Genomic DNA, 25,698 nt, shown 5'->3' on the forward strand with positions numbered 1-25,698 from the left:
GCCTTGTATATAACAAGTCATTGGTTCGAGAGTGAAATTCACAAAGTAACGATAATACCATATGTCTTTCAACGGCGACGATCATGTCTATCCCGATCAGATCGGTGGGGACGAGATTCGGGCGAGCGCGAGTCCCTCGATGGCCGTTCTCTTCTTGATCGTTCTCCTCTCTCAGATGACCGATGGCGAGAACGCCTTTCCTTGTCTGGAGAACGTTCATCCCGATGTCTCCGTTCACGAGGGGAACGAGACCGGTGTCTGCGATGGTGTCGACTGGATCGTTCTCTGCTGTCGTCACGCCGCCTAGATGACTTCTTGGAGCTTTCCCACGCCTGAATAGCAAGCGCGACTTCTTCCTTTTTCTCCTCAATAAGGAACTCCTTCATCGGGTCTTCCTCATCATGGTTGCGAATCAACTCTTGCAGCTCCTTCTCCTCTTTAAGCATTGGTCGTTGCTCTTTAATTGCCTTTCTCTGGCTGTGTCGATCCCCTTCATCCTCTTTATTCTCGCCGGCGGTTGAATCTCCCATCAACTTGGCAACATTATCTTCCTGATCCTCATCATCCTTTCGCTTGTATCGCGTGTGGTCCACTCGAAGTAGGCGGCCTAGAACAGTTGCGCCGCCGAGATTGTCCACGGCAAGATCTGTACTGCGCTGATCCTCGTATTTCAAAAAGGCAAATCCTTTGCTCTTGCCCGTTTCCTTGTCGCGAACCAAATTGACATGCACTGGCTCTCCATATTGTGAGAAGATCGCGATGATATCGCCCTCGGATAGATCAAATGGGAGACCCCCAATGTAAATGTAAGCTGTATCGCGGTAGTCTGCGTGCCATGATGCCTCCGGAGGTCTGGAACAAAAGTAAGACTGTCAGCTACCATTTAGAGAGGTGCGCATAAGCTAAGAGGACTCGAACTTACACGGCATTCTCCAGCTCACGCTTATTGAGCGCTTGAACTTGGCGAATGGAATTCATGGTTGTGTGTGTAATGTAAATGCTGGAGAAAGAGAGAAAGTTGGAGTGAAGCGCAGAAGTTGGAGAGAAGAAATGTGGAGCCCGCGGAACCGTAATAATCAATTGTTTACGCTTAACGCAAATTAGCCCCCTGCTCGATCAAAGACAGCGTCCGACACAAGGCCAACTTTCTTTTGGTGATTTGCAATTGCCTATAGGTTTTCGCGAGGCTTTCTTTCAGCTTCGCCTATCTATATCGTTGATCACCGGGATCCCCCTGACCGCGCTTCATCTCCCCTCCTCTCCACCACCCAAGATTTCCACGCGCAAATTCCTACCGCGCTGCAACGGTACAGACAAACAAAAAGGAAGGGTAGATGCCCTCTGAGGCACGGTAGGACTAGACCAGACGATGTCTTTGTCCAGTCCGAACCCAGGGTCCAAGACCACCGGAACAAACAGTCGACCGACCAGCAAAGATGGCTCTAAGAAGAACATTTGGTCTTCGTTATTAGATACCGTTGCCAATGGCAAGCGCTTACCTGAAAAAAACCTGCTGGTGCTAGGTTAGTATCGTTACCTCTGGAGCATTCCAGCCCCGCTTGACTTCGCTTTTAGACCTGATTGCTGGGATCCCCTTAGACATATCGCTAATACCTCGATCATAGGTGGTACACCGGATAGTCAAAGGGAATTCCTAGATACCTTTTCTGCAGATACATCTGCGGATCCCGCTTTAGCAAACGACAAACGAAAAGGCAAAGGGAAGATACCACCAATTGCCAATCAATTTGCGCTTGGTTACACATATCGAGATGTTCTTGATGCCGATAAAGAAGGTACTTGGACAACGTGTCTCCGTCTAGCCTCGATATGATATTAACATGCCGTATAGATACTCTGGCCCGCGTCTCAGCCTACCTCTTGTCCGAACCTTCTCCGTCATTCGCGCCTCTCCTCAAACCACTCTTGACCCCCAAGTCCGTCCCGGAAACGCTGGTTGTGATCCTGATGGACTGGTCAGACCCATGGACGTGGGTAAGAAGACTCAGAGAATGGGTTCGTCTACTACGTTCTGTGCTTGTTTCGCTTGACGATGAAACCAAAATTGTTATGGAAGAAACCATGACGGAGTGGCGCGATCGCAAGAGAGGAATGGATGCAAATAATGCGACTGCAGGCGGCCTTTCAAACTCAAGCGGCCCGGTCACAATACCTCTAGGCCCTGGTGAATGGGACGAAGGTCTTGGTATTCCGCTGTGTGTTGTCTGCCAAGGGGTATGTGGATCCCTATGAAGAGCAGGAAAGCTTGGATATATTTGCTAACTTGGATCTTTATCCTTACAGGCCGACAAGATCGAGAAATTGGAAAAAGATCATGGGTGGCATGAAGAGCAGTTTGACTTCATTCTCCAATTCCTCAGAACGATTCTTTTGAAGCGTAAGGAACTTTCGCCACCTTTTCTTCAGTCTTTTTATTTGGCTCTTTTCTGACTCCAGACAGATGGTGCATCCCTCATTTATACAACCCCATTCCTGGCAAGCTCACTTCAGGGCTTGATCCATTCTTCACTGGGCATACATTCTTTGCTGAAGAGAGAATCATTAAAACATAATGTGATTGACCGCGACAAGATCCTTGTACCAGCAAACTGGGACTCGTGGGGTAAGATTCGAATTATTCGTGAGGGTTTCGATATGGAAGGAGTGTCGACAGCCTGGTCAATTGAGATACAAGACCCCCCCGAGTCAATCTACCAAACCACAAACAGCACCCAACAAAGCGAGAACGGTCTTGCAGAAGATGGGACAAGCGCTGTAACTACATTCGAGCAGACGATCCACGACCCCAAACAAGGCACAGTCGGCGCCAACCCGAACGGAAGCAGCACCAAGATCGAGATCGAAACCACTGACCTCCAAGATTTCTTCGCAACTCAAGTGGATATCCTGGAAGACCTCAAGGCCAAAGACGAAAATGAGAACAAAACCCAGCAAACTCCACAACTGGAAATGTCGCCCATGGCCGACGAAGGCAAAGTCAACGAACACATCGGCCCTGTACAGTTCAACATGGGCGGAATCCAAGTGGACGCCGACGATATGCTGAAGAAGCTCCGGGTAAGCAACAGACGAGCAAGCCGTCGCCACCCCCAAACAGAACTTGACTAAACAATTTCATTTCCCCAGGATCGCGAAGCCGTTCGAACCCAAAAGAAGGAGACTACCCCATTCCAGCCTGGCGGCGACGACAAAGCGCACAACCAGGCCCTGGCAAACTTCTTTGCAGGCCTTGTCAAGAAGCCGGGATCGAGTCCCCGGGGAAGCCCCTCGGCTTGATTTATTCTTTTCTCACTGTATTTTAGTTTGTGCGTACATAATACAGAAGCCGGCTCGCCTTTGGTGATAGGTTGAGTTGTTGGAGGTATAGATGGAGAAACAGCTATGGAGTCCAATGGCTATGGCGAGAGAGCCGCTCTGTGATTACCCCGGGAGCGGAGGGAGGTCCTATGGCTTTTCGGCAGGTGTTAGATAATGATACCAATATGAAGTCTGATTTGTTATTACATCTACTCCCGTGCGAGAATGCGGGACATGGCACCAATAATCTTTGTAGAATTGGTACATTTAATATTAACACTAAGCTGCTAGGTTGTTTTACTATTCAAAGTTGCAGAGAGTGAATATACAAACCACGCAATTCTCGGTCCCCATGCTGGGTCGAGATCACCAATTCTCCCAAACAGAATCAGGCAGCACTTTTCTCATGATAGACCAGTGCGCCAGTGCACTGCGATCCTGGTACTTGTGCAGTCTTTTAGCCTCCTTGTCCACGAGTAGCCGTCTGCCGCCCTTAGGCCACGAGGCAAACATAGTAGGGTCGAGCTCGTGCGTGGGAACAAGATAGCTTTCACGAGACTTGCTGCGCAGGTAGTCCGCCGGGATGGGGTCGCGGAAGCTAATCTGTCCGGGGGTCTTCTTGCAGAACAGGACCATGTTGGTAAATTGAGCGTCTTCTTCGTCGCCGGCGGGTGCTTCGCGGAAGATGCGGCAGGATGGGAAGACGGCTTGGATGGTGCGGACAACAAGACCGGTTGGGTAGAGAGTCAAGTCACCAGCGTAATTCTAGGTTATGTTAATTAGTGCGCGGTTCTCGTGGACCTTGGGGTGTAGGTGGGACTCACAATGGCGATTACACCGTCTTCCTTGAGGAGAGAGTGGAGGCCTGAAAGGAACTCGTACGTGAAAAGTTCAGCTGGTTCGGCACCACCGGTAAACACATCATGAACGATGTAGTCATATTGGGGTGAGTTGGAGGAAGATTCAGCCTTTTTGACAAATTTGACAGCGTCCTCAATCACGGGGATGTGGTTCGGTGGAAGGTTGAAGTACTGCGTGGCGAACTTGTGCACGACAGGGTCAATCTCGACAATGGTGGTCTCAATGCCGTGCTTGATCAGTGCAGAGGGCGTTGTGCCAATTCCAAGGCCACTGTTTCAGTCAGTCAAGTACTTTGAAGATTTGAACGGGTTCTTACATGACGAGTGCCTTGCTGTCTGCATCAACACGGGGGACGCCGTGATCCGGCTCAACCAAACGAACAGCCTCGAGCATAGCAAAGATTGCATAGATAGGATCTTCCACATCAGGACGGTAGCCTGGTGTTTTCTTGGTCCACTGGCCGCCAAGTAGACTGTGATCGCAACGCATAACGCGGAATCCATCATTTTCGTTCTCCAGTACGGAAATGTACCCCGTGTAAGCTTCTTGTCGCGCTAGAAGGGAGTACCCTTCATTCGCGATAGCAGAATTTACGCCGTTGATGCCAGCAAAGTGGACGTTGGAAGTCACCGAGAACAGGATGGAAGGAATAGCCAGGACCAACCACTTGGATGGGATGATTGCAGAGTAGCAGGCAGCAAGAATCATCTGCATGCCAACTCTGGTGAACAAGAAAGTAGTTCCAATAACCCAAGATAGAAGGGTTGTGGCAAAGTGTTCGCCGATGGAATAGAGCACATATGTGCCAATTAGGGGCACATGCTCAACTACCAGGTCACCCTGCGCCTCGAGTCTCAGGGAAGCCTGGATTTGTTTTCCGGCATAGGCCACCGTGAGCAGAATCAATGGATAGTAGCCGCACAGTTCCGTGATGACTGGGCCCGTTGGGTTGCCGATCTTAGAGCTTTGCTGCTTGATCAAGTACTGAATGGTAGGAACCCAGAATGCCAACACAGGGAGCAAGTAACCACCGAGACGGCCGAGACGCTTCATGATCTTGTCCTTCAACAGCCATCCGAGTCCGCCGGAGATGGCCACTCCAAAACTATGGAAGATCTTCGAGGGGAGATATCCATATGTTGGAGACAGGACCAGCTTCGAAAGGGGCGAATAGAACGCAAGCAGGACAAGCAAGGCCATACCGGTACCGAAGCGCCGGCGATCGACCTGCCGCAGTAAGTCCTCGAAAGACATGATATCTAGCTGATGCGGTTCGAGATATAAGTGGCTAGTACATGCGGGAGTGGCCAAAAGCGTATCTGCAAGCTTGTCAGTATTTTGACACCGTGCCCTTTTTGCTCTTCTTGCAAGAAATATCCAAAGCTCAAGAAAATCCAAATATTTCCAATCAAATCATTGACTTACTCGTTCAGGCCAGATACACCAAACAATCTCCGTCCAGAGAAAAAAGTTATTGCGGAGAGCAATCACTTTTGCCGCCACATTCCGCGTTCCAACTTCATCCTCTCCACCTTCTGAAACAACCATGCCCCATTTCCCAAAAGACTCGGGATTCCCGGACAAAAGTCCTTCAAGCCATGCTGTCACAGTCAAAAACCGTCGCAAGCGGTATCTGGACTTACACCCAGAATACTACTCAGCGGAGCTTGAGCTAGCCGGTCCGCCTGCTCTTTTCTCTCCCAATGCCAGCTGACCATAGTGCGCTCCACGCCTGAAAAACGTATACCAGGCGCCGGCTGGCATAGAATAAAGTATCCAACTAATGCTAATCCGGTTTAACTTTACAGACCCATTGCTATACGACCGCCTTATCCGCCGATTCCAAACGCCACAAGAAAGAGAAGCCGCGGGGCGAGCCAAGGGGTTCTCCGGCGTGCTGCAGACAGATATCATGCGCTCTGAGGCGAGAATGGATGCCATCTCTCATCCGGATCCGCATGCTATGATGAGCTATACCCGCGGCCCGGATGGGGAGATCCTCGCTGAGGACCGTGATGATATCCCCCCGAGCAAAGAAGAGGGCGAGCGGCTTTGGCAGTGGGAGATGGGGCTGCGGTTCATGCAGGGTAATGACCCGGATTTCGATTACAAGATTGTTGATGAAGATGAGGAACTCGATGATCACGCCGATAAGGTAGATGAGTATTTCGAGGACGAGGAGCCTGAGTGGGTCGTCGATAATGCTTCCGGGGAAGATGTGCGTGCGAATCTCCAGGGCGAGACTGGCGTTCAAGATTTTTGAGCTTGTTACGCTTGAGATATGGCAAAGTGGATTTCAATTGGTTCTGCGCCTGCTGTTTGTCTGTCAAATGTATTTATCAAAACCTATGATTTAGCCCATTGTTAATTGTATGACTGTACGACTCTTCTATGTGCATATGTCAATATAGGTCATGTATTTACAGGTTTTACTCGATGGCATAAACCGCCAATTATGCAGCGCTTTTTGCCAAAAGTTCAATGGCCTTTTCCTTCAGCTTGAACTTCTGAATCTTCCCACTTGCTGTCTTCGGGAATGATTCCAAGGGCGATAAGAAAAACACGTGCTTTGGAACTATATGCGAACAAAGGTTAGCTGTGTTGTAAGTCGGCCCGGGTGATAACTTACCAAGATGGTTGCTAAGCTTCTCGCGTACCCATTGCTGAACATTCTCAGCAGTGATAGTCTCTGTGTCTAGCTCTCGAGCTACTACAAAGGCAGCTACGGCCTCGCCATATCGCACATCGGGAACACCAACAATGGACACATCAGCAATGCCATCATGTGCGAGCAAGCAGTTCTCAATCTCTAGAGGGTGGATGTTCTCTCCTCCCCGGATGATCAGATCTTTGATTCGTCCGGTGATGGTGATGTATCCATCTGGTGACATGGCAGCTTCATCTCCAGTCTAAAACGCGAGTTTAGAGAGAGGCCCGCGTACGATGGAGATTAAATGAGAAGACTTACATGCATCCAAACCTTGCCAGTATCATCTGGAATCATGACCTCCGCCGTCTTTTCAGGGTCACCCCAGTACTCTTTCATAAGCAAGTACCCACTCACAGCCAACTCACCCCGAGACCCTATAGGCAAGATCTCGCCCTTGTTCTCTGGGTTTACGATCTTTGCCTGAACATGCGGCATAAGCTTTCCGACGGAGGTGATCCTCTTATCAATAGGATCATCTGTGGTCGTCATAGCCGACACGGGACTTGTTTCCGTCATACCATAGCAGATCGTCAATTCAGTCAAGTTCAATACCCGGTGCAGCTTCTTCATTATCTCAGATGGAATGCTACTTCCAGCAGCGATGCCCGTCCGAAGATGCTGGAAACCCTCGCGGGGGATTTCTCCCGTCTCAATCAAGCTGAGCTCTTCAAGGAACATGGTCGGCACACCGTATAGCGCGGTGCATCTTTCTTCTTGGACTGCCATCAGCGCGGCGCGCGCATTGAAGGATTCACTCGGAAACACAATGGCCGAGCCGTGGGTTGCTGTCGCCATATAGCCCAAGATGCAGCCAAAGCAGTGAAACAGCGGGGGTGGGCAACAGACGATGTCATCCGGTGTGAGGAGCATGCGATCACCGATCTGGGAGCCATTGTTCAGAATAGAGCGATGGGTAAGACATGCTGCTTTGGGCATTGCAGTTGTCCCGGATGTGAACTGGATGTTCACAATATCATGTGGGGACAGATCTCGTGGAGGAAGCGAGTGCCCGTCTGCGGTAAGATGGGACATAACAGATGTAAATGGGGTCAAGCTTTTATAAGACGATGTTTCTAGACGGCCCTTGGAGTTGTCGACCACAATGACCTGCTTTAGTGAAGGGACTAATGAAGACTCCAAGCTCGAGTTGCAAAGGTCTCCCACAAGTTCCTCGAGTAATGGAATGTTACTCCGTGGGGTTTGGCGAGGAAGATTAGACTCTGTGCTGATTATAAGGTGGCTAGACTCCAGATGACCCAAAGCCGCAACAACTTGTGCAGCTTTGAAAGACGGATTGAGAGGGACCTAAAAAGCATCAGATTTAGGACCTCAAAACTACGAGGGGTATAGCTGACCAGAACGGCACCGATTTTGAACAAAGCGTATGTTGTCTGTCCAATAGTATCAGCCTTTCAATTCCACCTTTCAATTCCACCTGGTTTCAAAGGTTCAACATACCACCGCGTATTCCATTGAGTTGCCAAGCATGACTCCTACTCGCTCCCCCTTACGGACACCCACAGACTCCAATCCCCGGGCGAGAGCATTGCTTCTTGTATCCAAAGAAGCATATGTGACTCGATCGCTTTGATGTCTCGAAATAACACTAAATGATATAGTTAGTAATTATGGGACTCAATTCCTCAAAGATGTGGCTTATGTTCACGCTGTTCTGTCTCCGCATTCTGCCACAACCTTAGCAAAGTGTGCGCCGACTGTGGACTCAATCAAGGGGGGCTATATCGAGGAAAGGCAGTGTAAGTAATATGTTCTGCTGTGCTGTATGTACCTTCTTCTGGATCAATTCATAGATCGTATATAGACTTACACTTGATGGACCTCGAGCATAGCTCTCGGTCAGCAATCCTCTTTTCTTCAAGATAATAGCTTCATATATTTTCTTTCTTCCAAGCCCGACTCGCCGACAAGCCAGATATCCTCGTCCAAATCCCATGAGTGCTCCGCTGTAGCTCATATCTGTATAAACCCAATTGCGTGCGATTACCGAAGCCTCATGGCTATTTTTGGGTATTTGACAATGTCAATGTCGATAGTAATTATTGAATAGTGGATAGTGGATAGTGGATAGAAATAAAATCAAGATAGTACAACGTACAGTAGCAAAAGAAGAAGAAGGAGAAGAAGGGGAGGGAAGCTTTCCCCGCACGCAAACTGCGGGGTGCGGATACGGCCGAGGGACTGCATTGTTTTTCTTATGCACATTCTCGTTCCTGTATTTGGAAGTGCTAACAACTTGGGCATTCGATTTGTGTATTTAAAAAATCCAAATTCAAACAAGTCATCATTTATTAACCTATACAATTTGCCTACTTCTTCTTACTCTTCTTACTCTTCTTACCCGTCTCGCTAATACAGTTCCAATGACCGCAAGCACATTTCCTCCCTCTGCCCATCCAATAACCATCACCATAGTCCAGAGTGATTTCTTCAAAGGCATTAATACGACGGATGGCTTCCACTGTGGTCACAACTCGGTCTCCAATAGTGCGGACCGCGAACTGCGTTGAAGGTTGGCAAGAGTGATTGATGAAACGAGTCCAATTGCCATATCGGTGGGGTGCAACGTAACACAGCATATCGTCATCGGCATATCTTTTTCCATAATGAAGATCGCCGTCAGCACTCTGCTTCAGTGGGTATATAGTGTCAGTGGGTTCTTCAAGAAGCTCGCCAGCGAATACATCAAGAATGTCACCGCGTTCGAATTGCGCCAGCCCTCGAATGCCAACGCCCTTGTCTGGGTATTCAGTCAGCTCAATCATATCTCCTGCCCGGGACTGCAAGGTGCATCCGCAAGGAGACATGCTTCCGCAGAGATAACAGCCTTGTTCCGAGTTCTCGAAGGACTTAGCCGTGGGGTCGAACGGGTATCGGCTACGTGAGAAGTTTTTGGGGTTATAGATACTCTCATCAATGTGTTCCTGCAAGTGACCCTCGAAGATGGGCTCTCTCAGGCCGCCATCGAGAGTGATAACGGTATGGTGGGGGTGGTCGATCTTCCAGTCCAACCGGCTTTCAACGGCTTCCTTTACCGATGGGAGACCTAGGATGGGATCCCGTACCTTTTGAATAAGGCTAGTCCAGTCCAGTTGGCGGCTATGCACATAGCTTTCGATGCTGAGAGCGTTTTCCTGGATTCTCCGGAGAAGACAACCCCAGAGCCTGAAGTCAGCCTCTCTATATGCGCGGCGGAAGACCTCTGCATGGGCACAGATGGCAAGCATCTTCCATCCGATTTGTGAAACGAAAGAGAAAAACCTGTTGTCAGGCTCGAGGGCTTGGAACTCACCATGTTCCTTTTTGAAGGACTCTACAGAGGCCAAGTAATTGCCAAATTCCTTTTCCATGAATTCCACCGTATTGGCCACCTGGTTGGCGTAGACCTGTTTGGAGTGGTCATCGGCGTTCGCGGTACGCCGGAAGTGGCCTAGAATATTGTGGTCATGGTAAATGGATGAGAGGATTTGCCGGGCATAGTGTTCTGCTGTTCCCATGAGTGCGGCTTCGGAGCCGAAGGGGGGGAACAAGTCGAGCATTTTCGCGGAGAGAGTGGGGTTAACATTGACAGGGGCCATTGTTGCATTGGATTGAATGAGACAAATGAGGAAGTGTTTAGAATGAGAAAAAAGGAATTGCTATATTGTTGCTGGTTGCTATGTTGCTTGTGGTTCTAAATGTTTAATGAATATTGGATGAGAGGAGTCTTTATACTAGGTTGCCTCGACCGACATTCATTCGAATGCCATTTTTTATTGGTGCTACTTGTTATAGACATAAATAGCATAATGTCGTAGAGAGATGAAGAAAGCCATTATAGCATTTGAAAGGGATATCTATCTCGAAATATATATCTTTGTTGACTCGACTTGGGGCTTTGAACTTGACGAAGTATGAATGAAAGAGAACGGAAAATTTGACACAAGTTTATTAGAACTCCAAAATGACATACAAAGATCAAAGAATTACAACACATCCACAAAGAAAAAGAGAAGTAGTGAGTGAAACAAGTACACCCGGGGCAACTGTACAAAGACGACGACTAAGCGGAGATATGCTTGGCGTCATGTGGTGGGGAAGCTCCAATGCGACAATCTTCACCTCTCATTTGGCTTCTTCTTTCAGTTTGCTGATTGAGTCGCTTTCTCTTTTTATACTTGGTCAATATGGAACCCACTGAGGAAGCTATTATAAGCTTCATTAACTTCACAAGTACTACACGCGATCAAGCCATCGCCTTCTTGAAGGTAATCCCCCCGTTGTTTCCCTAAGGCCCCAACGGTTCTTATCAAGTAATAAACTAATGTTCTTGAAGGCAAACAATCTAGATTCGCAAAAAGCCATCAATGCATATTTCGAAGATCCCTCAGGACCGCAGCCACAGGTATGCCCAGCAACGCGCAACAACCACCTTTATCCTAACACCTTGAAACAGGCTACAGGATATTACAATGATAACAAAGGGTCTGGTGAGTGACTTGCCCTTGATGCGAATAATGTTCAGAGATTAACATGCCCCCTATCTAGCATGGGACTTTGCCCAAGATAATGAGCCACCATTACCACCATTACCAGCGACAGCTCCGCCCTCCCGCCCTCCTTCCCGAATAGATAAACGCGACGCGGAACAAAATACTAGAACGCAAGGCTCCGGGGCCAGCGCCTCGAAAGGTATCGTCGTCTTGAGATCTCAATCGCAATACACGTGCTGATCAGGTCTTGTTTGACCGACACAGAAGGCTCAGGACAAGGCTTAAGCATAGCAGAACGCGAGGAAAAGGAACTTCAACAAGCAGTCGCTATGTCATTGGGCTCGCGAATGGGACAACAGGAAACCGGCGTGACGTCAAATAGCCACTCGCAACTCAGCAAAGCAACCCGGGATCACTACGAACAAGACGCTTGGGCGATGACTTTATTTAACTCAGAAGAAGTTATCAATAGCCCCGAGCCAGAAGACCGCAAGAGAGTAGAAGGCGAGCCCGCTTTCATCCGCCCCAATCCTGACGGCATCTACCTAGGAGGTTTCTTGACAATTCTCCATAACATCCCTCTCGCACGCGAAGCTCTTCTCCTGCGTAACAAGCCATTATTCGACTACGGTCACGAACCACAGTGGTGGAATGGACAGGCGATCAATCTGCCGAAGATCGTCACGGTGGAGGATGGCACGGATACGCACAGTGACTGGGAAGATATAATCCACGAGACCCAGCGATTGATGTCTTTTATGGATTCCACAAAGCGCGCATTCGGCAGCAGCGACAGTCTCACCAAGATCAAGAGCATGTCACCCAAGGCGACTGACTCCGAGGATGTTGTTACTAGGTTTATGGAAGCGTGGTATGGTGCGGCTATTAAGGCAGACCCCGACAACCCATTGACGACCATTTTCACGTCCCACGCATTTAAAAAAGAACTCGGCGTATATGATGAGCCTGAAGGCCAGGAACTCTTTGCTTTCGAGCCTCCCGTTGAGAAGGACCATGACCAAACTCTCTATGAAGTGTTGGATGCGGTTTTGTGGGCTGATAGGCCTGGACAAGAGCTCGACGACACATGGATTGAAAACTTAGCAGAGGTGCTGGTCATCAAGCTCGATGCATTCCGCAAGCCAAACCCGGTGGACGTGGAAATTCCATCTGTGTTTTATCCAGATCGATATCTTAGCGGCTGCCGAGAGATTGCTCGCGAGTTCCGCTTGAAACGACAGCAGATTCAAGGGGAGGTTTTGAAACTTGAAAAGCTCTTGAAGGGCTACAACTACCCCGAGGGATTCTGGAGTACCATGTCAACCAAGGAACTTTTTGAGAAGGCAGCTGAAGCAGTGATTTCATTGGAGCCAGAAAAAGCGAGCGGTTCTGAGCCCAACCCAGAAGCCACGAATGCAGAAACATCCCGGATTACCGAAGAACTGAAAGCAGTCGCTCACAAGATAGACCTCAGACTCAAAGGTTAATATAGGCGTTCCCATCTTGGTCATATGTTAAGGCTAATAACTCGGGAACAGAACTGGAGCAACGAAAGCAGAGTGCCGTGAATTCTCTCCGTGAGGTTTCCAAGACTCTTACAGAACCCCCCAAATCACCTTCCGAGCCTCCAATTTACAAGTACACACTGCGAGGCTTGTGCACCCAACCGCATGTGACTTACGTTTTGTCGGACCCCAATACAACCGCAGGGGACTTAATGCAAATGGATAGCGAACCTCGCGACGACTACCAATGGTGGCGTATCAGCTTCTCGGCGGAAGATGGAAAGACCCGACAAGCCGAGAAAAAACAGTCGCAGGGCACTACTGCAGCCACCCAGGGTGGCGACACTGTGGGCTACACTATCCGGAAGGTGTCGGAGATCGATGTGCTCCGAGCAGCCCGTGAAGAGTGGGGATCTGTCTTGCTCGTTTATGCAAGCGAGAATGCAATGAATGCACAAGTGGATCCTGCACCCCCACAGCTCCAGGTAAGATACACCAGCCTAGTGTGTTCTTTCTTTCACAACTTCCGACTAACCGAAAACAGAGCTTTGTGCATAGAGACAACGATGACTTTGGCACCGAACTTGAACATACACCCACCATCATCATTAGCGACCAAGAGGATGCCTGGGCCTCGCCGAGCATGGTCGAAACGAAACACAACGAACAGCCTCAGATGTCTGAGAAGAGTGCACAGGTCAACGTATTCGACTACGAAGTTACTGACTTTGACGATGAAAAGAATCCCAATCAAGAGATGCAGGAACGAGGAAGTGCGAGCCTCCGCGGCAATGGCGGTGTTTACAACACCGCGGCACCCGAGGAACCCGATGCTGACTCTCAATGGAACCATATGGACGAGGAGGATACCAACGCTCATATTGAGCATGCAAAGTAGCATTGATGAAGCATTCCAGGAAAGAAAGCCCGACATGAATGATGAGTGAATGAACTGTAGAGTAGCATCAGGCCCAGTCAATACATTTCCGGCTATCTATCGAAGAACATTTCAAATTTCAAATTTCCAAGCAATAATCCCATCAGAAACATCTACACGCCACGGCATATTTTCCGTGTAAAGCGGAGAACCGCGGACTGTCAACAAACCGATAAGCTCAGTCCCCACATTTTGCCATGTTTGCACTGACCTCACGAAGCTCCTAGCCCCAATTCTCAATCGCCAAAACAATCAACCCATAGATCTTCACCAACAGACCATGTCTACTGAAAGTGACGCCGTAGCCGGCGCAACCATCGAACTCCTCGAAGAACGTCTTCGCCGCCTCACATACCTCCTCACCGGCGCCACAGACTGGACCGGTGTCCCCATCACGCCCGAGAAACCCACGACTCTCGACGACACCGTCGCCCGCCGCCTAGCACGTCTAGAATCAGAACTAGAAAAGCTCAGTCGAGCCGTTCCCGCCGTACGGGACATTTTGCAACTTCGTATGACTTTACACAACCCATCTCACCTCTACATCTCCAGTCCCAGTCCCAGTCTCCAATCCTAATCCTGTTGACACTCCCTACAACACTATACCAAACCCCGAACAAAAAGCAAAAGCAAAACTAACAAAACCCACTCAGACGACCGAAACCCAGACCTCTTCCAAAAAACACCAACCCACGATATTCCCCCGGGCCTAACGCCCCAAACCCTCTCCTCAATAGTTCTGTCCTACGCAACCGCATTCCCGGAAACATCATCCCGCCTGACATCGCTCAACGACCTTCCCGTACCAGACGCGCAAAGCTCGGCCTCGTTAATTGAGCTGCAGCCGCAAATGGATCGGCTCGCGGAGCTGCAGACGGCGCAGGCGAAGCAGATCTCGGAGTTGAGGGTGCGCTCGGCTAGGGTGCTGCAGAGGTGGTATGAGGTGGGCCTTGTGGGGAGTGGGGAGGTTTGGGCTGAGTGGGAGGGGAGGATTGAGGGTGTTGAGAGGGAGATCAAAAGGGTGGAGGTTGGGAGGGTAAGAAGGGAGGAGGTTTAGAGGGGTTTGGGTCTACACTAGGACTTATGATAGATAGAGTGTGGCTTCTAGGGTTGAGTGTTTGTGATTTATGATACCCTGTTGCGATGGTTCTTGGAATTGAGTGGTGCCTTCGTTGGTTCATACTGGCTTTTCTTGCCTTGCTGGTTATGTACGTATCATGTATCTATTTCAATTATCGATGTCGATGTGGCGTGGGATCGATCTGATCTTCGGCTCTTGCCGAAATTTGATACGTTTCAAATTTGATTAACGTGCATATGTACCTATTATCTATATGAGCTACCGCGGGGTTTTGCGATTCGGTGTACTCATTTCGTGGGAGATCGACTGTATCTCGTTGCATCTCGCATTCTAGGTAGTTGGAATGCGGGATTTTACCCCAGATTCCTGCGAATCCGGAGAGGGAATGTTCCAAGTGTTTGGAGTGCCATAAAGGTTTGGGCCGTGGGTGTTTTATGGACATTTCACTGGCATATGTGGAGTACATGTCGAGTAGGGTTAGATTGTAGGCACGTGTACTCTGTACTAGATATTGAACATGAGGATTGGAATGCATACCTGATCTGTAGAAGGTGGTATGTAGATTGTGTAGGATACTCCGTACTTTGTAACGTAATATGGACTACAACGTATGTACGTTAAGCACATTTCGAACACAACCAAACTTAGTACGAGGCGTGACGATCCAGCCTGTGGGTCATACGTGGAGTCCCAGTTTCAGGAAATTAGGGAGTCCAGAACGTTTGAGAATTGATTATGGGGCATTGGTATTTAAATATTATCTAGGGTCATTATTTTAAAGATTTGAGACCTACTAAACTAATAGTTTACTACTAATATCATACTAATAGAGTACATACACTAGGGCTAACATGTATACTTTAGACCTTACGTAGACGGTGACTAAGAGTGTATATTTATAGATTCTCTCACATCAAGTCCATTGGAAGAATATTGATTGAATTATCAAGACAATAGAATACGCAGAATGTTCCTACAATAAGATCAGTTGCAGAATAGAATCTAGACTAATTACAATGAAAATTGTTGATCTGCTATTGGAATTTAATTTCAAAGGAATCGAGACCGTCGATTTCCAGGGGTGCGTGTGCCGGACTCCACTGAATACCTGGCACTTTTTCCCTCCTTTTCGCATGTTACGCTACACTTCTCTCTCTCTTTTCTTCTCTATACTCTCTTCCTCTTTCAACTTTCGGTCTTAACTGTCATTCGCTCTTTTTTTTTCTCTTCTATATTCTCGGCTTAGTACATTCCTTTTTTTCTTCTTCTTTTCTCCAGCCTGGTGCTGTTTTCACCTCTCTGTAAGGGATCCTTTCTTTGAATCCCAACCTCTTCACCCCGCGGATTGTCTCTGAACCCACTTGGTTCTGTCTCAAGGTACGTTCCTGCCTAGTCTATAGCCTATAGGTTTCCCTTTCTTAAATTCTTATGTTCCTTACACATGTATCGCTCGTTCCACGCTGACCAACACAGTCGCTATTTCCGTCACTCATTCACCACGGCTGTCAACATAAACAACACTTATATACAACCTGGGAACACCACTTGCAACCCTCCTTTTCAAAACACAATTCATGACATCCACCCCATCTTCATTCCACAAATACAATTCTACACACACAATGGGCAAATTCAGACCTAGTAACATCCTTGGCGACCCGTTCGCGCTCGCGACCGTCTCAATCTCCGTTGTACGTTTCGCTTTCCTCGACGCGCTCTCGTACTCGTGGACCCAGCTAATAGAATTCTATAGTTGGCATGGCTCATCGCCTTCATCTCATCGATCATTGCCGATGTACAAAAAGCACAGTACCCCAACTACTCTTGGTGGGCCAACTGCTACATGTTCTGTGTTATCATCGGTCTGATCACGACCTTTGGTACTGACACAGGCCATGTCTATGGCGTCGCAGTATGTTTACCCTATTGACCTCAATCATATTGATATTAACATTACTCCAGATTGTCGGCTACCTCGGCTGTGGCTTGGTCCTGACCTCCCTAAGCGCCAACAACCTGATCTACGAAAATCAAGGCTCAATGCAAGCAGCGGGTGCAGGCTTCATCCTCCTCTCAATGATCATTATTATTTGGATCTTCTACTTCGGCTCAACACCCCAAGCAACCCACCGCGGCTTCATCGACTCCTTCGCCCTGAACAAAGAACACCCTGCCGAGCCATCCTCCTACCGCGGCAGCCGCCCAATGTCTAGCGCATTTGGCGCCCGACCAGAAACCATGGCCACAAGCACCACTCCCCAGATGTACACCTCCGCCCAACTAGGTGGTTTCGAGACCTCCTCCCCCGTCTCCGGATATCCAGGCGGAGCACCCGGCGCCGAACGATCCTCTTCCGCCCCTCGCTTTGGAACCCCAACCGCCAATACCCCTGGTAACGGCAACGACCAAGAAGCTGGCGAAGTACCCCAGCCAACCGATTACCCGTACCGGGCGAAGGCAATCTACTCATACGACGCCAACCCGGAAGACGCGAACGAGATCAGTTTCGCTAAGCATGAGATCCTCGAGGTGTCTGATGTCAGTGGACGATGGTGGCAGGCTCGAAAGCAGAATGGAGAAACTGGCATTGCGCCCTCGAACTATCTGATCCTTCTGTGATCGCGGTCCGTATGCATGATGTCTACTTTTCTTGCTGTTTTTCTGCTCTGTTTCGAGTTTCTTCCTTTGTCGTTAAATCTGTTTACTTGATACCCTTCGGATCCTACCTCGATGTGTGTGTATTTTCTGGTTCTAACGTGATGTCTTGATGGCCTCCTTTTTGTTTACATGTTTTCCGTTCTCGGCACGTATGCTTTTCCTGTGACGGTTCTTTTTTTACAGTTCGTGATTTACTGAGCGGGTGGTTAGCCCGCGTCCTTGTTTCATTGTGTGGTCTCAGTGTGTTATTCTTGCTAGTCTGTGGAATATTGGCTTGCAATTGACGTCTTGATTCTGGAAAGCTTTGAAAGCATGGAAGAAAAGTAACATGTGAGAATATGTTTGTTTCTACTGTGTGAGAATTATGCCAGTGCAAATTCACTTCGATGTTTTCTTGTAACCTGAAGACTTGTTGGCTTGAATAGAAGTATTCAGACTCTCAGTACTAAAAAGTAAAATTCGGCCTGTCAAAAGGCTATGCGGGTAGCCACGTGTGGTATGTACGTCGGAGAATTGATAAACAATCCATTGTCCTCTCTTACCACATATGTACATACAACTGAATGTAGGTATATAACTACATGTGTATAGTATAAAATCCATCCCCAGACCCCATTTTAATGCCCGTTTTATTCAACGGCTCATCGCCCCTCTACCCCCACCGCACGATCCAGGTCATTGCGTATCAGATCGGCAAGATAAAAGCCGAAGAGAATAAGAAACCCCCAACTCCGAAGGTCGAAGCACCTTCTCCATTTATTACCCCCTCTAGTATTAGCTCCACTCCCAATATTCCCCTCTCTCCAATAAGCATCGCAAACCCTTGTTCTGGCAGACCTTGAGCCCGGTTTCCCGACCCCAGAGCGGGGATTTGACCTTCGATTAGCTTGTAATTATATGAAGAAACGAATCAATAAACATACCCCATTCCCATCATATTCATTCCTTTCTACCGTTGTTGAAAGACGATAGAACTCCCAGACAATCTGGTAGAGTTCTCCCAGACCTAAATACTAGTCACGGCCCATGAACTAATGCAAGACCCCTCGATCAAGAACCAATCCTAACCAGGTCTCCATCTGCATCAGACTTCACCGCTGCTTGCTCCTATCACCGTGGTGCGTTGCATCTCTATCACTCCTGCTATTGGCTCTTCTTCTCTTCCATCCTGTTTCCTGCACCGTGCTTTTGCTGAATGCGATACCGGGATGCATGACCGTTCCAACCAAGGCCTCTGGGAATCCCTCGTAGTCTCTGCTAGACGCTGTGTTCTGCATCTCATCACTGAAAACTGAGAGCTGGCCCGGGATATTTGACGGACATCTTTCACTGATTCGCGCTAGAATTACTCCCGTTCGTGCCTCGATCCGCGTCTATCTACCCAGACTGGTAGTTGCGTTGCGCCGTGTGGAGTATAAGTACTAGCCCGCATTGCTGGCTACGTTGAAAGATATCTATCTGCTCTTATTCGGGATTTTCTTCTTCTTGGGCCTTCAGTCGAACTATACACGATATCAGTCGTTCTCGTAATTACTAAAATATAATTACTTCGCCTGGCAGATCAACCTCGACCACCACACACAGCAAACCAAATGTCCTCAGGAAACGTCACCCTAGCATCGAATGTCCTCGGCACAATCGGCACAATCCTCTGGTGCATCCAGCTCATACCGCAAATATGGTATAACTGGCGACGCAAAAAGACTGACGGATTCCCCGCTACAATGATGTTTCTATGGGCAAGCTGTAAGACCAAGCCTCCCCTTTATTATTGAGAAGTTATGGTTGTTTGATGCGGACATAATCTATGAACTACGTTCCCGACGTAGAAGGGAATAAAAAAAAACCAAACAAACATGTACTGGAATTGGGGTTTGCTGATAACTATGATTAATCCATGCAGGCTCGGTTCCAATGGGCGCGTATCTGATCCTGCAGGTTGGTGGATTCATCCAATTATCCGCGCGGGGGCTTCGGTATCGTTTGGATATGTTCTAAGCTGACCGCTAGATTGCTAGCAAGTGAATATCCCATTACAGATCCAGCCGCAGATGTTCGGGTTCTTTTCTCTTGTTGGGTGGGGTCAGATTCTTTATTATAACCAGTGAGTTGGGTCGTGTTATGTGATTGCTATAGCTATAGTCAGATGTCTCTGTCTCGATGCGATGCTGATTTGGTGCAACAGTGACTATAGCAAAACCAAAGCCATATCGTTATGTTTGGCTATGATTGTTCTATTTGGAGGGTTGGAAGCCCTTCTCATTCTTACGTTGAGGGTATGGTCTCGTCTGCAGGTTTTGCCCCATGTCTAATTGGAAGTTGCAGATACCATATAATAAAGGCGTGACATGGCCCGATATCTTGGTTGGCGTTGTAGCCGCTCTTCTCATTAGCGCCGGCCTGATCCCGCCATATTTCGAGTTGTGGAAGAGAAATGGGCGAGTGATCGGATTTAGTGAGTTTGACCTATGCACTTGATGGATGACAGCTGACATGAGAAGATTGGGTCTTCCTCTCCATCGACACGTTGGGCGGACTATTCTCGCTCTTTGCCTTAGGTAGTTTCTCCAGCCCTGTGTTTGTACTTTCAACTAAACAAACACGTTCTAGCGGCGCAGGGCTCTTTCGATATCCTAGGTGGCATCATGTATATTGTGGTCGTTGTGCTCGAAGCAGGCATATACATTAGCCATATTATCTGGCGGGTCCGCTATCGTGCGCTGCGGAAAGAAGCGAAAGCTTCGGGCAAAAGTATTGATGATTTGCTTTCCTTGGAGAGGAATTATACACAAGAGTCACAGGAGACACATGATCTCGAGAAAGGTATCATAGCTGATATCCCTGGGGATGTTGAGAATCACATGCGGACAGAACAAACATTGACACCCATTGTTGGACAAAGGGAGCCAATTGAAAAGTGTTGATGGCTATATGATGTATGATAGTGCCTGTGCTTCATATAGGGTTCAAGGAAAGATCTTTGATAGCTGCCGAGATGGCAATAAAATCTACTCAAGTATCACCCGGCCTCCTGTACAGGCCATATCAAAGCGTTAATAAAGTCAGAATCTAGAGACCTGGATCATCTCGATGATATCATATTTCGTAGCATATTCACCCCACGTAGCATAAGTCCGATCTAGTGGGCCATGAACAATCAATCCCTCACCAGCTCTACACTTGTCCCTATAGACTGGGGCAACCCAGATATACCGAAGATAATGCATCGGCCCTCCAGTATATTCTAAGAAAACGCGAGATATTGTCAGCTATCGGCTATATTCTACTAGGTAGACTAGGTAGACTAGGTAAACGAAGCTCCACAACGGACAGATCTGAGACGTGTGCAAAACTCATATGCAATTGTGTTGCACTAAGGAAGGCTATTTGAAGTCCGCCGCGTGGCATATCGTACTTGTACCACTCGGAGAATATAGGGTCAACCAAGGTGACCGCGAAATTCTCTCACGATTGGGTTCATTATTCGCAATGCTCCACTGTGTGACTATATGCGCCAGGATCAGTTTAGCCATGGAAGCCTAGGAGAGGATGTTCAAGATTCCAAGTACGTAATATGTAGTATATTGAGTCTGAAGAGATGCAAAAGGGAAAATACACAAATGAATACAATTGGTTTTCTTACAACACTGTCTGGGTAGAGTCCCAGCTTGCTGAAGCTAAGCTAGGTATTACTTTGCTTTTGGGTCATCAAAGACGACACATTTTCAGATATATTGAGGGTGAAACTCCCCGGAGGCTCAATATATCAACTTGAAAGATTACAAAATTTTTGTGAATCAGTATCCATTTAATATTCCAATCTTTAAAATGATTTCAATCAACTTTATCATGTTAATTGCGCTTTGCGGAGCCATTAGCTCGGCGCATCCGTTGGAAAAGCGACAGGATGCTGATTCCTGGAGACTGTATGCATACGGCGATGACATTAATGGACTGCCCATATTTTATGCAGATGGTTTGTATCTCCATCTGGTTTTTGTGAAAGCATATCTAACTCTAGCATCCAACCAGGTCAAGCTCAATTAGGTGACATAAATCTCTCAAATGCAACCAACAAGTTCCCAGTCACCAGTGAGTGCTTTTTCTAAACAAGCTTTGGGAGAAAAAAAATCTCATTTGCTCTTAGTATCATTTGGTGACAGCAAAACAACTTGGGTGGCTCACCCCGAGAACACCAACACTACTACGCCTGCCGCTTTCACCACAGGAGGTAGCGTCTCCCCCACCAACCTGCTAGCTATAGCCAATACAGACTCCATAACTAGCCCGGTCATATTTACTACCTCAAACGGAACGTCAGGCACAGATGCAAGTGCTCCATCGAATACAGCTGGAACCTCGGCTCCATTGACCGATGTATGGACGCTATACGGGAATACTGTTATCCTCAATCAGACCAATGCAGATTTCTATGCCCAACCGACTGGCAAGGATGGCTGGTATATTCTCCTTTGGGGTTCAACTGACCAAGCAGCTGTCGGAAACACGCCAGTTACTGTCAGGACGATTGCCCCGGCATCTGGCTAGTCTTTGGGAAGTGTCCAGTGTCGACCCATAGTTTAAAAGGGGTATAGTGCAGCATACGGGGACACATAGCAGTGCACTGGACAATGGGTTATATCATGATCTAATATATATTCGTTTTTGAATATAATCCAGTAACTTTCCAGGTAAAGCCCCTTTTCCAGAGCCAGACGTGCCGGTAAAGCAGCAATGCATCTTCATCCTGTAAGGACTAGGCTGCTGCAAGGGAGTTTAGTAAAGTAATTACACAAATAATATCAAGATAAAAGTATTTATAGAAAGATCAAATATATCAATGTCCACACTATATGCAAAGGCGGGTTGTTTCAGCATTAAAGAGCTTGGGTCAGCAGGAGATCGACTAGTTCTGTGTGACGTTTGAACTTCTGCAAGCTCCCCCCTCATTGCTTTTCGTTTTCTTAGAGGAAAAGAAAGAGGGGTTTATTGGTTTTCAAGTTACTTTGGCTTTTCTCAGTGTCTGTTGGCTTTTTGATTTGACACTTGAAGTTATCCCCAGGTCGGACCAAAGTACCCAAATCGGCCCAAGCCGGACATCAACAGCGCGTGATTCTCGCTCTCTCTTCTCTACAGAAATGTAAATTATCACGATGCCGATGCCAGACCGAATATCACACCTGAAGAAGAAACTGTTTGGACGAGTATCTCCAAAAGCGGATACGGATCCGGTCCACCCCAACCCAAACTCCCCTGGTCTCGACTCCAAATCTCTATCTTACAGCATTGTTTCCTCTCCGAATCTTGAAGCTGCGGCTGATCAGAGAAAGGAATCTCCACAAGAACCTGATTCCTCCATCTCGGAACAACATCATCGCGAAGCAACTCGTGATTGCACACCATCATTGACCGAACCGTATAATTCTTCCCTGCTTACACCTTTATCGGGCGACCCTCCATCTCCCCTTGAAACCCCTCCGTTACCGACTCCTCAGCATTCCGATAGCACCTCCTTCCAGTCCAACTTGAAAGCCGCAGTACCCATTCAAATCGAACCTCAATTGACCCCAACACTGAATACTGTTATCGAGTGGCCTACGAATGGTCGATTACCCTCTGCGGCCTACTTTACTCCCACGTCAAGCAAACGCCCGAGCCTTGCGATCCGTCGTCAATCTCTTCTCCCACCAACACAACAGCACTTGATTAGTGGCCTATTGGAAGGCAATTTGTTCTCTTCGCAAGGTGACCAGGGCCCTCTCATTCCCGCCGTTCCTCGTGCGATGGTACAACGCCGGATTTGGGTCAAACGACCCGGTGGTTCAGCCACCTTGGTGCCGTGCTTGGAGGACGCGGTGGTCGATGAGCTACGCGACCAGGTGATCATGAAATATGTCAACTCGCTAGGGAGGAGCTTCGACTCGCCCGATATCGTGATCAGAATTGCGCCTCGCGAAGGTTCGAATCGACAAGTCCACCCGGAGCGACTTTTGAGCCCAGAGGAAGTCCTGGCAACTATCCTCGACTCGTACTATCCGGGCGGGCAGAGAATCGAGGAAGCATTGGTGATTGATGCACCGACCCGCCGGACTCCGAAACCATCACCGCGTCATTCAGTGTATTCGCACCATCAAGCAGAACCTGGCGAACACGGCGATTACTTCCCTCTCATGCCGCCAAATCCCAATGTCGGAACACCGTCTTCGCACCCAGCGGCTGCGCCAGCGACAGTCGCTGCACCATCGATATCCATTCTTACCACGGGCTCTGCTCCTTTACTGCCCTCCCCCGGAAGCCGTAGAACACGGCATCACCAACGGCCTCCACTGACCAGACATAAAACCAATTCGCCCACGTTCCATACCCAAGCCCTGGGTACAACAGGTATATTATAAAACCCACTGAATCCAGTCGAAATGATCACTGACATATCATAGAATCCACTCCCCATTCCCAGCCTATCCCTGCCGCCTCCATTCCCGCCGTGCCTACACCCCCCGCGCCACAGGCTGTAGAGTCCCCGCAGGCTAAAGTCAAAACCCATACTCCTCCGGCCGTATCTTCACCTAGATCAACTCGAAAATCGAAAGCCGCCACATCCCCAGCGGCGGGCTTTGGGGGTTTGATTGACGGAACGGTTCCACCGATCAACGTGCTCATTGTGGAAGACAATATCATCAACCAAAAACTCTTGGAGGCTTTCATGAAGCGATTGAAGGTGCGCTGGAAGTGTGCAGCGAACGGCGAAGAAGCTGTACGGAAATGGCGACAAGGCGGATTCCATTTAGTCCTCATGGATATCCAGCTGCCTGTCATGAACGGATTGGATGCAACAAAGGAGATCAGGCGATTGGAACGGTTGAATGGAATCGGTGTCTTCCCAAAGACAGCATCGGGACGTTTCAGTGCGTCCAATGCGTCTGCCGCAGATAGAAGACCTGGTCTCAACCGTACGGTTAGCGGAGAGGATACTCTGCCTGACCTCTCGCTATTCCGGAGCCCGGTCATTATCGTCGCTTTGACAGCCAGCAGTCTACAAAGTGATCGACACGAGGCATTGGCAGCTGGCTGCAACGACTTCCTCACGAAGGTATGTTCCCTCCCTACGACCCAACCACTCAATCCCAATACTAACAACTCGCCCAGCCCGTTGGATTCCCGTGGCTCGAGCAGAAAGTAACAGAATGGGGCTGCATGCAAGCGCTAATCGACTTCGAAGGCTGGCGCAAATGGCGCGGCTTCATGGACAACCCGCCCCAGGCCTCCCCAGCTATCGTCGACTCGGCAGCAAGTCCAATGCAAGGCGGCCATCCGCCACAAATCCCACAAGAGGACCCACCATCTCCTTCAAGCTCTCGCACAGCTAAGAAAACAGACAGCTCTCAGCCTAGGCCTAGTTTCGCAGATAGCCTGCGTGAAGACTCGTGGGGCAGCGGCAGTCCGGATAGCTTGGACTCGCCTTCGGATCCGAGTCCACAGCCGTTGACTCCCGAAGACGCGGCCCCAACTAGCGATGCCAGCACTGTTCCTGAATGAATTCGTTCTGTCGTGGGATGGGTGCCGTGCCTCGGCCCTGGGGTCGGGGTTGGTCGGTCCTTATCCTCAACGATGTTTCATGGCTTGCTTGATTCGACTTTGACTGTCTCTTTCATTGGATACCCCGCATAGCAATGTGTCATTTTTTCTCTTCTCTTTCACTGTTCATCGTGCCTTGAGGGCAGAACTATCTTCTTGAGATCTAGCATCCATGGACTATTTATTGTCGTTGGTGGTTGTTTTTTGTTTGCTTTTTTGCATGGCTACGTATATCTGTGCTTGGTCACTTGGCTGCATACGCTTCTGCCACCCGCTTTCATTGTTAAATCTGTTTCTTTTGTCAGATGGATTTCCTGTTCTTGTTTACAGTTTCATCTTCATGCTGTGGACACCTCTTGTATACGAACGAGATGTCCTTATGCCTCATCCTTTTTCAATGTATAGTTCTATACTTTTTGGACTTGGCTGGAGAACTTGTTATATCCTCCTGTCTTGTATTTATTTATCTCACTAATTTCTGAAATAGCCCATGTAGCTATACTAAGCGTGGCATCTTAGCTTTTCCAACCTGGTTTCAGCTTTGTTGAGCTATATTTGGTCGA

At 48.5% G+C, this 25,698-nt stretch overlaps 11 protein-coding genes across 11 annotated transcripts; 8 read left to right on the top strand and 3 right to left on the bottom strand.

Moving 5' to 3' along the window:
- Positions 1-68: 68 nt before the first annotated feature.
- Positions 69-978, bottom strand: N7529_011188 (IST3 family RNA-binding protein; the record flags this gene model as incomplete). Its single annotated transcript, XM_057246714.1, has 2 exons — positions 69-852; positions 923-978. 2 exons carry the CDS (start codon positions 976-978, stop codon positions 69-71), a joined length of 840 nt encoding a protein of 279 aa, XP_057092063.1.
- Positions 979-1,348: 370 nt separating this feature from the next.
- N7529_011189 (dynein family protein) lies at positions 1,349-3,297 on the top strand (the record flags this gene model as incomplete). The annotated part of the gene is made up of 6 exons (XM_057246715.1): positions 1,349-1,523; positions 1,626-1,796; positions 1,853-2,235; positions 2,305-2,398; positions 2,462-3,078; positions 3,148-3,297. Coding segments are annotated over 6 exons (1,590 nt in total), but the record flags the coding sequence as incomplete, so codon positions are not given.
- A 387-nt stretch (positions 3,298-3,684) lies between these two features.
- Positions 3,685-5,433, bottom strand: N7529_011190 (spermidine synthase; the record flags this gene model as incomplete). The annotated part of the gene is made up of 3 exons (XM_057246716.1): positions 3,685-4,083; positions 4,143-4,449; positions 4,496-5,433. The coding sequence occupies 3 exons, from the start codon at positions 5,431-5,433 to the stop codon at positions 3,685-3,687; spliced, it is 1,644 nt and encodes a 547-aa protein (XP_057092065.1).
- Positions 5,434-5,725: 292 nt separating this feature from the next.
- N7529_011191 (uncharacterized protein) lies at positions 5,726-6,442 on the top strand (the record flags this gene model as incomplete). Its single annotated transcript, XM_057246717.1, has 2 exons — positions 5,726-5,858; positions 5,988-6,442. The coding sequence occupies 2 exons, from the start codon at positions 5,726-5,728 to the stop codon at positions 6,440-6,442; spliced, it is 588 nt and encodes a 195-aa protein (XP_057092066.1).
- A 190-nt stretch (positions 6,443-6,632) lies between these two features.
- On the bottom strand, positions 6,633-10,485 carry N7529_011192 (uncharacterized protein; the record flags this gene model as incomplete). The annotated part of the gene is made up of 8 exons (XM_057246718.1): positions 6,633-6,754; positions 6,809-7,088; positions 7,148-8,194; positions 8,245-8,280; positions 8,348-8,495; positions 8,556-8,604; positions 8,718-8,762; positions 9,276-10,485. The coding sequence occupies 8 exons, from the start codon at positions 10,483-10,485 to the stop codon at positions 6,633-6,635; spliced, it is 2,937 nt and encodes a 978-aa protein (XP_057092067.1).
- A 588-nt stretch (positions 10,486-11,073) lies between these two features.
- On the top strand, positions 11,074-13,782 carry N7529_011193 (ubiquitin-associated-like domain-containing protein; the record flags this gene model as incomplete). Its single annotated transcript, XM_057246719.1, has 7 exons — positions 11,074-11,154; positions 11,223-11,291; positions 11,343-11,376; positions 11,435-11,578; positions 11,644-12,861; positions 12,918-13,369; positions 13,429-13,782. The coding sequence occupies 7 exons, from the start codon at positions 11,074-11,076 to the stop codon at positions 13,780-13,782; spliced, it is 2,352 nt and encodes a 783-aa protein (XP_057092068.1).
- A 319-nt stretch (positions 13,783-14,101) lies between these two features.
- Positions 14,102-14,878, top strand: N7529_011194 (putative nuclear distribution protein RO10; the record flags this gene model as incomplete). Its single annotated transcript, XM_057246720.1, has 2 exons — positions 14,102-14,333; positions 14,475-14,878. The coding sequence occupies 2 exons, from the start codon at positions 14,102-14,104 to the stop codon at positions 14,876-14,878; spliced, it is 636 nt and encodes a 211-aa protein (XP_057092069.1).
- Positions 14,879-16,524: 1,646 nt separating this feature from the next.
- sho1 (osmosensor SHO1) lies at positions 16,525-17,521 on the top strand (the record flags this gene model as incomplete). The annotated part of the gene is made up of 3 exons (XM_057246721.1): positions 16,525-16,593; positions 16,656-16,814; positions 16,865-17,521. 3 exons carry the CDS (start codon positions 16,525-16,527, stop codon positions 17,519-17,521), a joined length of 885 nt encoding a protein of 294 aa, XP_057092070.1.
- Positions 17,522-19,152: 1,631 nt separating this feature from the next.
- On the top strand, positions 19,153-20,484 carry N7529_011196 (PQ-loop repeat-containing protein; the record flags this gene model as incomplete). The annotated part of the gene is made up of 7 exons (XM_057246722.1): positions 19,153-19,306; positions 19,464-19,498; positions 19,579-19,664; positions 19,746-19,836; positions 19,886-20,015; positions 20,062-20,118; positions 20,171-20,484. 7 exons carry the CDS (start codon positions 19,153-19,155, stop codon positions 20,482-20,484), a joined length of 867 nt encoding a protein of 288 aa, XP_057092071.1.
- A 904-nt stretch (positions 20,485-21,388) lies between these two features.
- On the top strand, positions 21,389-22,108 carry N7529_011197 (uncharacterized protein; the record flags this gene model as incomplete). Its single annotated transcript, XM_057246723.1, has 3 exons — positions 21,389-21,536; positions 21,593-21,652; positions 21,708-22,108. 3 exons carry the CDS (start codon positions 21,389-21,391, stop codon positions 22,106-22,108), a joined length of 609 nt encoding a protein of 202 aa, XP_057092072.1.
- Positions 22,109-22,713: 605 nt separating this feature from the next.
- N7529_011198 (CheY-like superfamily) lies at positions 22,714-25,096 on the top strand (the record flags this gene model as incomplete). Its single annotated transcript, XM_057246724.1, has 3 exons — positions 22,714-23,944; positions 23,998-24,650; positions 24,707-25,096. The coding sequence occupies 3 exons, from the start codon at positions 22,714-22,716 to the stop codon at positions 25,094-25,096; spliced, it is 2,274 nt and encodes a 757-aa protein (XP_057092073.1).
- Between the last annotated feature and the right edge of the window lie 602 nt (positions 25,097-25,698).

The sequence above is a fragment of the Penicillium soppii genome (genome assembly GCF_028829465.1).
Source record: "Penicillium soppii strain IBT 18220 chromosome Unknown utg000010l, whole genome shotgun sequence".
Taxonomy (NCBI): domain Eukaryota; kingdom Fungi; phylum Ascomycota; class Eurotiomycetes; order Eurotiales; family Aspergillaceae; genus Penicillium; species Penicillium soppii.